This window comes from Lissotriton vulgaris, chromosome 4_1 (assembly GCF_964263255.1).
Source record: "Lissotriton vulgaris chromosome 4_1, aLisVul1.2, whole genome shotgun sequence".
Lineage (NCBI taxonomy): Eukaryota > Metazoa > Chordata > Amphibia > Caudata > Salamandridae > Lissotriton > Lissotriton vulgaris.
Genome location: NC_141691.1, coordinates 753865315 through 753876060, shown reverse-complemented (window position 1 = coordinate 753876060; position 10746 = coordinate 753865315). Strand labels below are relative to the sequence as shown.

At 45.9% G+C, this 10746-nt stretch overlaps 1 protein-coding gene across 1 annotated transcript in view; it reads right to left on the bottom strand.

Annotated features, from left to right (window-relative positions):
• Positions 1-598: 598 nt before the first annotated feature.
• The window catches only part of FOXF2 (forkhead box F2), a 34371-nt gene continuing 24223 nt past the window's right edge, over positions 599-10746 (bottom strand). The window contains exon 2 of the mRNA XM_086965059.1: positions 599-1661. Within this exon, the coding sequence (XP_086821185.1) occupies positions 1495-1661 (167 nt within the window). The 3' untranslated portion in view covers positions 599-1494. The remainder of the gene's footprint in view (positions 1662-10746) is intronic.

Genomic DNA, 10746 nt, shown 5'->3' with positions numbered 1-10746 from the left:
CTCCGAATCGAAATGCAGGCTCTGACTCGAGGCCAGGCCCTGCACCCACAGTAGACTCTCTGCCCAGTCTCCGCTGGTGTAGGCGGTGCTGACCACATGGTGTGACCGAAACTCAGGCGTCAGCTTATAGCAGGCGAATTGCGGTGACAGTATGGACTCACCAACCAATCACATGCAGTGTGAGTTAATGAGCAGTGAATCATAGATCAAGTCCTGGCTGCACTGCTCTCTATAACTGGTGAGGTCCAATGATTTTTAGGTTTTGCAATGCAACCTTAATATCCCTTTAACTAAAGGTTTTTCTGGGGTATTTCGTTGGCTCACACACAAACATACATATAATTAAATATAGAATAAAAGTAAGGATGTTTTGACAATGAAAGGAGCCGTGCATGATATAACAAGAGAGAATGAGGCTCCACATCTCCAAATTAGGATAAATATGTGGTTCTGGACCCCCTTCGGCTGCAGGAACTTCATACAAAAGACAGGATGGCGACCAACTGATTTTGGGTGAAGCCACCTCTGTGAGGAACAAACAACAAGGATCATTTGGTGATATGGCAAGTCCACGGCAGAAAAAGACTTGGGGTGTAAGTCCACGTTGCAATTTTTAATGATAACATTTTCCATCGATATGTTTTGGACACAACTTTAAGTATACATAAGTGCAAATATGTCCTTTTGAAGTAAGCAAAGCATAGTGTGTGAATATACACGACTATCAATAAAATACTTAACATTTTAAAAAAATAAAAGCCAGAACGTGTAAATCCCTCATAGGAGGGTACAACTGACACAGAACTCACTTAAATATATCCTAACAAACATATGGGACCGACAAAGAGGCTCTGGTGTGAAGACTGGGTTCGTTAACTCTGAAATGTAAGAAAACAAATTCTTTTCAGCGCTGTTTATTTTGTCTATGAAAATAAGTTGCATACGAAAAAAATGCTTGTGGATAATGCACACACTGGTGATTGGTGACTGTCAGACGTCTTCTTTGTGAGTGTGGAAATTGCAATAAAACAACACACCAGTCAGAAATTCAATCACCTGTAAACACTTTAAGGCTGAATAGAGTCCCGTTTTAAAAGTATATTGTAGCAGTTATTGGTGTTGTCGATGTCCTTCTTTAAGCTCCCAATTTGACACCACCAAACTGAGGTGCAGTGAGAGAAGATGAACTGCCCAGGATCATACAATTCACTCAATTAAGTGGGGAGCTGCATTTCGAACTCAGTTTACCTTGATTCCGTGTCAACATAAAGAAGTTTCCACTGACTCCAGCAGTGCAAAAGGCCACGCCCAGCCCTGGAGACAGAACAATTCCTATGCACCGTCTACCACACAGAATATCTGTTCTCTAGGGAGAGAAGAGGCACCCGGAGGATGCTGACGGTGCTGGTACTCGCGCCAGGCCCCCTCCTGCGGTCTGGCACTCACTGAGAACTGCTGCCCCAGCCTTTGGTTATATTATTATCAGGGCTCAGCTCACATCACGCATGGCTTGATGTCCTGACACATGCTTTGGTGGTGGTGGTGATGGTAGTATGATCCGCTCGCCGACGGATGAAAAGAAGATATCCCATTAAAGTTCAAGACAAAATCTTTCCTGTCGCAGACTGGCGATGAATGATGCTGGTAGCGCGGCAAGCCCACTGTAAGACAGAAAAACACAACAGGCCTGTCAGGTTTTGTCAAGAAAACAGAAGTGGGTGCATCTGGACATTATGTTTTATTTATTGATTACATGTATATGGTCCGATCTCAAGTCCTAAAAAACAGTAGAGGGGGACTCACTAACTTAGGCAGAATGGGGGGTTGACATCATCGAGTGGGACACCAAAGGAAGTGACACCACCGCATGTGACACCACAGGAAGTGACATCATGGCACGTGACATAGCGTGTGGCATCACAGGAAGTGACATTGCAACACATGACATCACTAGAAGTGACATCAGATCTTAGGACCTCACATATGTTTAGCAGGTCTATTATTACAATATTTAACACACGATTTTTTATTGGGGTTGGCCCAAAATATTGACACAGCCCAACGCAAAATCTGGGCCTCAACTTATACATTTATTTGTTTAAACCTTGCCACAAATAAACTGGCACCAATGAGAAACGTGGCAGTAAATCTGTTCTGCTTAAACTGGTTGCAATGTCTGTATATGTTAAATTATCTTATAGGGTTAAGGCACCTGATGCAGATATTTTGTATGCCTGCTAAATCTCAGAGCATAATATTAATGGTAAGATAACGCAGAAGGATACCGTATTTGCTGGGGATACCTGTGTTTTGCCTAATCCTAGTTTTGAATCAAAGTAGCATAGAGGGTTAATAGGTCTCATGCAAAGCACATTATTTGACACTTAGATGACAGATTTGTATTTTATGTATTGAGTAAGTGGGTTAATGCTTTTAAGACGGAGATCCTTTTGTTTCTTGTAGTTCATAAATTGCAATCCTAATACATCACAGTGAGGTATGAAGGACATGTGGCTCCTATACCTTATAACCCTCACTGTCCTATGTAACACATCCTGTACATTGATTTACACACATAGGATTTATTGTCAATGTGTATATGTGATGTAAAGTGCCCTGATAATGCATTGTGATGAGTAGCACAGCGCTATAAAATAAAATAGTGGTATTTAAATTGTTATTTGTGTAAATACTGGGATAGACCAACACATCTGACACTCTTACAGCGCATGCATTTCTCTGATATACAGGGACTGAACAAGGTGAAAAGCATACCTCTCTTAGGTACCCCCCCCTTGTATCTAAGTGTGAGGATCCTATGGCTCCCACCAAGGTTACTCCAAAAAAACAAGGTCCAATGACCACTTGACTCTGGCTTTTGTTATAAGCAAAGCTGGAATCTGATAAGCCCTTTCTCTGCATACACCCTACACGTTGCTGCTGTATACAATGTGCAGGAACTGCTGAAAGTGTCCCAGTGTCAGAAGATGACACCAGGACGAGCTCAGCATTTATCTGAAAATATTGGGAGAAGTAGGATAGGAACATGGCACTCAGCTGAAAATGGCCAGCTTTGCAGGATAGAAGCATCTACACTCTCAAACTAGTAGGTAGACTGTGTCTACGCGCGTCTACCCTCGATTTGAGCCCTTTATTTACTGTGGTATTTCACAAATCACTGTGCATCTTTTAAAGAATGGTAATGTGATACAACGAATCAATTACAACAACAACAACAACAACAACAACAACATTTGAAACCGTAATAAATTGATCTTCGAAAAATGAAAAGCAAAGAACAGGGTAGGTTGAGATGTGAAAGTAAATTTCGGGAGGGCATGAAATTAATTCAAATTAGATAACAGACAGAAATCTTAAAGAAGAGAACTCCATAAAGAATGAAAAATTAGGTGAATAAATGCAAGCACATCGACCGGAAACGAGGAACAACAGGTAGCGTTTGTGAGGCTGAGTATAAAGAACGAGTCAAAACACTGCGGAAGCCGAGAGTAGACTAGTGAGAGGAAGGCTGTAAATAAGAAAACGATAAGGTAAGGGAAACAGAAACAGAAGACCGGCATAGAGTTTAGGGTCTGTGAAGAAGACACTGAGAAACCAAGCATTAGCAAAGCCAATATGTCTAGCCATAGCAAACCTGCAAGTTTTTTTATGTACTTCTTTTTGTGATCAAATATATGCGCTAAACATTACAATTGTAAAAGTAACAAAAAGTAAAGATACTGCTGCTAAAAGATGGTGTGCAGGTGTGTAAAAAAGGAAGTAAACGATGATCCATCGTATGTATTAATTGAAAAAAAGAAAAACATTAAAACAGAATTTTGCCTTCCAGCCCTCACACTGAAGTGGACTACTTTTTAGGCAGGTGTGCAAGAACAAAATGCGGTCACTTACAGTGAAGAAAGTTAATAGGTTTCTTGGGCTGACCTGCTTACGTCATGCTGTATGTTGTGGTGGGCATAAGCAAAATGTGAATGGAACAGATCACTGGATGAAGAGAGCTGACTTAAATATCCTCTATTTGTAATTATTGTCAATGATTTTTTTGAAAAACATGAGGCTAGAAACAATGAAAGCTTTCTCTAACCTAGACCTAAAAAAAAGAGGAGAGCACAGCGAGGGAAGAACAGCACTCAACTGAGATAAAATAAGGGCCCGAATTAAAACTTGTGGGGTGGGGCGGGGCTGGAGGGGGGTGGGGGGTTTAGTTCAGAAAACTCTTCTATATGATAGACTGAGGGGCATATTTACAAGGGCATTGCGCCACAGTAACTACACTTTTAACGACGTTCCTGTTTCGCAATGCCCTGTTCGATATTTACAAAGTGGCGTTAAGCAACTTTTTGTGACTTCTCACCGCTTTGTAAATATAAGGGTCATGTAATGGGTGTTGCTGTGGTCGTTTCACTGCAACAGCCATTGCTTTTTAACGGTGCAGCAGATTTAAAAGAATGAATTAATGAATGAATGAATGAATGAATGAATGTGGGTTTTATAGAGCGCATAGTAACCCGGAAGCATCCCAGCGCTAAAACCAAGACAGCAGCGTAAGTGGAGTGACCAAGGAAAAAGGGATGGATCAGGGGAAGAGGTGCGTTTTCAGTAGTGAAAACCTGAGGCACCGCCAAAATCTAAGTCCATGCAACAGCAGGTGTTAGAATAGCGATACAAGGAGAAATACATTTATTTCTCCTTCGTTTTTGCTTTTTCTATGTGTAGTGTATTCTGCAGCACAGAGAGAAAGAACAAAACGCCATGAATGATTGTTTATGTGCAGGAAAGTGTCCCTTCCTGTACATAAATAGTCATTAAATATTGACGATTTGCTACTTCTATGTGTGCTACATTCTGCAGCACACATAGAAGTAACAAATCGCCATTAATGATTGCTATGTGCAACAAGCATTGGAAATGCAATAGGTCTCGCAGCATTAGAGTTAGTGCTTTTAGAATTGTTTATGGGTTTTTTTGTAAATCTTTAGCATTTTTGTTTCCTGTAGCCAATGCTAAAGAATTACAAATAAAAAAAGCCATAAACAATTCTAAAAGCTCTAACTCAAATGCTCCGAGACCTATTGCACTGTGTGAGGGTGAGGGGTTGAGGGTGAGTGAGGCTGAGGGTGGGTGAGGGTGAGTGAGGGTGAGTGAGGGTGAGTGAGGGGTTGAGGGTGAGTGAGGGGTTGAGGGTGAATGAGAGTGAGGGTGAGTGAGGGTGAGGGTGAGTGAGGGTGAGTGTGAGTTAGGGTGAGGGGTTGAGGGTGGGTGAGGGTGAGGGTGAGGGGTTGAGGGTGAGTGAGGGGTTGAGGGTGAGTGAGGGGTTGAGGGTGAGTGAGGGTGAGTGAGGATGAGTGAGGGTGAGTGAGGGTGAGTGAGGGTGAGTGAGAGTGAGGGTGAGTGAGGGGTTGAGGGTGAGTGAGTGAGGGTGAGGGGTTGAGGGTGAGTGAGGGTGAGGGGTTGAGGGTGAGTGAGGGTGAGGGGTTGAGGGGGAGGGGTTGAGGGTGGGTGAGGGGTTGAGGGTGAGGGGTTGAGGGTGAGTGAGGGGTTGAGGGTGAGTGAGGGGTTGAGGGGGAGTGAGGGGTTGAGGGGGAGGGGTCGAGGGGGAGGGGTTGAGGGTGAGTGAGTGAGGGTGAGGGGTTGAGGGTGAGTGAGTGAGGGTGAGGGGTTGAGGGTGGGTGAGTGAGGGTGAGGGTTTGAGGGTGAGGGTTTGAGGGTGAGGGGTTGAGGGTGAGGGGTTGAGGGTGAGTGAGGATGAGTGAGGGTGAGTGAGGGGTTGAGGGTGAGTGAGGGTGAGTGAGGGTGAGTGAGGGTGAGTGAGGGTGAGTGAGGGTGAGTGAGAGTGAGGGTGAGTGAGGGGTTGAGGGTGAGGGGTTGAGGGTGAGTGAGTGAGGGTGAGGGGTTGAGGGTGAGGGGTTGAGGGTGAGTGAGTGAGGGTGAGGGGTTGAGGGTGAGGGGTTGAGGGTGAGGGGTTGAGGGTGAGTGAGTGAGGGTGAGGGGTTGAGGGTGAGTGAGGGTGAGGGGTTGAGGGTGAGTGAGGGTGAGGGGTTGAGGGGGAGGGGTTGAGGGTGGGTGAGGGGTTGAGGGTGAGGGGTTGAGGGTGAGTGAGGGGTTGAGGGTGAGTGAGGGGTTGAGGGTGAGTGAGGGGTTGAGGGGGAGGGGTCGAGGGGGAGGGGTTGAGGGTGAGTGAGGGTGAGTGAGTGAGAGTGAGGGGTTGAGGGTGAGTGAGTGAGGGTGAGGGGTTGAGGGTGGGTGAGTGAGGGTGAGGGTTTGAGGGTGAGGGGTTGAGGGTGAGTGAGTGAGGGTGAGGGGTTGAGGGTGAGGGGTTGAGGGTGAGTGAGGTTGAGGGTGGTTGAGTGAGGATGAGTGAGAGTGAGGGTTAGTGAGGGGTTGAGGGTGAGGGGTTGAGAGTGAGTGAGTGAGGGTGAGGGGTTGAGGGTGGGTGGGTGAGGGTTTGAGGGTGAGGGGTTGAGGGTGAGAGGGTGAGGGGTTGAGGGTGAGGGGTTGAGGGTGAGTGACGTTGAGGGTGGTTGAGTGAGGATGAGTGAGAGTGAGGGTGAGTGAGGGGTTGAGGGTGAGGGGTTGAGGGTGAGTGAGTGAGGGTGAGGGGTTGAGGGTGAGTGAGGGTGAGTGAGGGTGAGGGGTTGAGGGTGAGTGAGGATGAGTGAGAGTGAGGGTGAGTGAGGGGGTGAGGGGTTGAGGGTGAGGGGTTGAGGGTGAGTGAGGGTGAGTGAGGGTGAGTGAGGGTGAGGGGTTGAGGGTGAGTGAGGATGAGTGAGAGTGAGGGTGAGTGAGGGGTTGAGGGTGAGTGAGGGGTTGAGGGTGAGTGATGGTCAGGGTGAGTGAGGGTGAGGGTGGGTGAGGGGTTGAGGGTGAGGGGTTGAGGGTGAGTGAGGGGTTGAGGGTGAGTGAGGGTGAGTGAGGGTGAGGGTGAGGGGTTGAGGGGGAGGGGTCGAGGGGGAGGGGTTGAGGGTGAGTGAGGGTGAGTGAGGGTGAGGGGTTGAGGGTGAGTGAGGATGAGTGAGAGTGAGGGTGAGAGAGGTTGAGGGTGAGTGAGGGGTTGAGGGTGAGTGATGGTCAGGGTGAGTGAGGGTGAGGGTGGGTGAGGGGTTGAGGGTGAGTGAGGGTGAGTTTGAGGGGTTGAGGGTGCGTGAGGGTGAGGGGTTGAGGGTGAGTGAGGGTGAGTGAGGGTGAGTGAGGGGTTGAGGGTGAGGGGTTGAGGTTGAGGGTGAGGGGTTGAGGGTGAGGGGTTGAGGGTGAGTGAGTGAGGGTGAGGGAACAGTCAGGAGCTCTCTGCAGACGGTTCGTCAGTGTCTTTTTCACAACATACAGCGACCCGACTACATAAAATGTACAGAAACGCAGATCTGAACGCACATCTGTTTACCGGTTCGCATACGACTTGGCCGTTCATTTCCTGTGGCCGGTACGATATTTCTTCCGGGGTATAACAGTATTTTCCCAGTGAGCCGAAAATTATTTCCGGAACTTCTCTTTTCTATCCAATCGCAGGCGCCGTGTAGTCCTCAGAGTACCGCCCTTCAGGTGTCAGTCGATGCAACGTTGCTCTCTCATTGGCTATTCCTCACTGCGGTTTTTGAAGTCCTGTAAGTCGAAAGTCAGGCAGGAGCAACTAGGGAAACGGGGTAAGTCCCGGGTGCGGGAGCTTCCTGACTGCCCCGGGAGGGATGGCATGTAGGAATGATGTGCATTCCTTTTGCAAAATATAGCGACAGCTTCCTGACCGGAGCCGAACAGCCAGGAAATGAAAAGGTGTTTACAATTTAGGGTTTCCTATCAATAGGTTAGCAACGTAGTCTTAAAAATGTTTATTCTTCAATGAGTGTAGAGATTTTACGGAATGAAGGCTACCCTTTTGGAATACTGCCTTGATTTAATGGAACTGAAATGTGCCTGCTAGTGGAGGAAATGTGCCTGCTGGGGGAGTAGATTGTTTTCAGATATTCGTTTCCTCGGACATCAAGAGTTAAGTCTGACATCGAGGTTCAGCCCAGTCAGAGTAGTGATCGATCTCTTCTCTCTGAATTTCGAATGCACCTGTCGTGCTTTGTAGACTTTTCCGAGAATCCCACTTGATATAGTGTAGAACTACAAGATATTACATTTGAACTACAGTCACTGTACTCATTTCTTTTAAGAGTTACACATTCAGTGTACTAGCCTACCTTTCCAGTATTGGCCTACCTTTCCAGGAAAAGCATCTCTCTTCCAAAAAATGTATAGTTTCTGAAAAGAAACAGTACTTTGTAGCAGAGCACTTTTTAATGTACAGTCAACCGTCTGTCTTCCTCCAATACAGCAAGTGTGTGCTGGCTGTAGGGGTGCCAAGTGAAAAAAAAAACGAAAGAGAAAGCAGGGTAACCTGACCCAGGAGGGGGGAGGAGGGAGGAGAAATGCGTCTCGGCCGGAGCAGGGGGCGGAGCAGGGAGAGCGGGCTTTGGAATGTAATTCACACGGCCGGCCGGTCGTGAAACTGAAAGCATGGCCGGCCGGCCGTGAAAGCCTTTGATGCGGCAGGGGAAATGCGAGACGGCGGGAAGTGGAGGGGGCGGAGCGGGTAAACCAAGACGGACGTGCACGCGCTTTTAAGCTCAATGCGCATGCGCATTGAGCTTAAAAGTCACGGGCACTGCAAGGAATCGCCACGATTCCTTGCAAGTTGGGGAAAGAGTGGATAAGTCCCAATACTCTCGCTTGCTCGATGCGCATGCGCATCGACAGGCGAGACCTAAAAAAGGGCGCAAGGGTGCCTGTGTTGGTGTTAGGCTGCTAATATTAGCACCAGCACTAGGGAAAAAACAGGGGTGCACCGTATTATTGTAAATACAAAGCATTCCTGTGTTTTGGAAATGTCGGAGCGTGGCACTGTCAAATTTGGCGCAGCTCCACGCTCCCACATTTCATTGTATGAATGTCCCTTCGTTTTACCTTGTTGTTTGGTATACCACCAGATTTAGATTTTGGTGCCAGTGCAGGCGTAAAAACTTGCAGTGGCACCGCTAAGACTCGTTTTCTACATGCATTTGGTCTGCATTTGTCCTATGCTGGGCAGAACCATTGAGGTTTTTATTTTGATGTGATTCGGCATAGCAATCACTCTAAATCTGCAAAAAGGTCAATAATCAGGTTAGCACTAATTTTTCTCCTGAGTACAAATTATTGTTGCACTCTAAACAAGTTTACGAATCTTATATAGATTTAAATAGAATTAGCAGCAGCAGCAGCCCGTGGAAATGTGCGCAATGTTTCTTGAAACAGAATCCAGATCGAGGCATTTTGAATATGTTTCATTAAAGAAACCAACAGAGCTCTTGCATGCATCTTTGCAGGAAGCTACGGTGTTCCTTTAGCTGGAAAAATGAACAAATGATGGAATGCATGTAGCCATATTAAAGTTTAGGAAATGCCTAAACGCATTATTTACCTACGGTGAGGCACTGAAGAATTTATTAGGTGAGGCAGGAGTTTGGTTATGTGGACTCTCAGTAAAGGATGTCACTCTGCACTTTTTATGGGACTGTTTATATTTTATAAATTTCAGTTGTCGAATTTTAAAACCTCTTTTTTGATCTAATATGAGATTAAGACACGACATGATGCATGAAGGTTTTCATATGATATGGCATTTTTAGATGGGACTTGTGTTTTGGGTAAATTTTGGCTGATTTTGTATACTAATTCACCACTAATCCTTTTTGGGTTCCGGAGTAGTGTGCTACTCGCCAAAAAGCGCTTCGACGCCTCGTCAGCGGTAGTAAGCGCCACATAAATGCAATTACAATTAATGTTACGTGGTGTACATAGCAGGATTGTTTAAACTGTGCAATGCTTTAAAGACACAATTTTTTTTAAGGAAATTAGGGGGCGTATTACCAAGCATAAGCGATAATTATCGCTATGCTTGTTTAGCGGCAATAATTTTATCGCCGTGCTTCGCCTATTTTTATCACTTAGGAGCCTTGCTATTATCAAGGTTTATCTCCTAAGCGATAAAAATCGGCCGAAATGCATGAATATCGCTGAAAAGTCAGCGATATTCATGCATTACCGAGCTAATGCTCTTAGCCATGTTATCCATCTACCATTGGATTACATGGCTAAGAACTGCTAAGGGCAGGCGTTAGCTTTTGGAGATATTTGCGCTTAGCGCGAATATTTCTAAAAGTTGGTAATCGGAGATAGCGATGTTAGCGACTGTTTTCAGTCGCTAACATCTTGGCACACCCACTTTGCATGTCATTAGCGATAATTATCGCTGACATGCAAAGTGGGCCCCTAAATGCCCGCTATCACCTACAAGCTGTGGCTAACTGGTGTTAGCGACAGCTTGGTAATAGGGCGATGAAATTATGGCCGCATTAGCGGGAAAAAGTCCCGCTAATGCGGCGATAATGGCCCTTTATGTCTTCATATGTTAGAAAGAAAAAAGAATGTTCAAATACACAAACCCCCCTCGCACTTTTTCATCTGGTTTGTCTATTTTGTGGACCATCCACATGTGCAGAAGTTTGTGGAGCTGACATTTTACTGAAATCTACGAAAGTGAGTCTTTTCTGGCCAGTGTCTAGCACCTTTCTGGATGCCAAAAATATGGAAATCTATTCAATCAGACTTATGCCTACAAAAGCATGGATTTCTTCACTTTATTTAAATCAGGACTAAATTAATTATTCATCATACATACATCTGTCAAAGTTGACTTGGATCTATGGG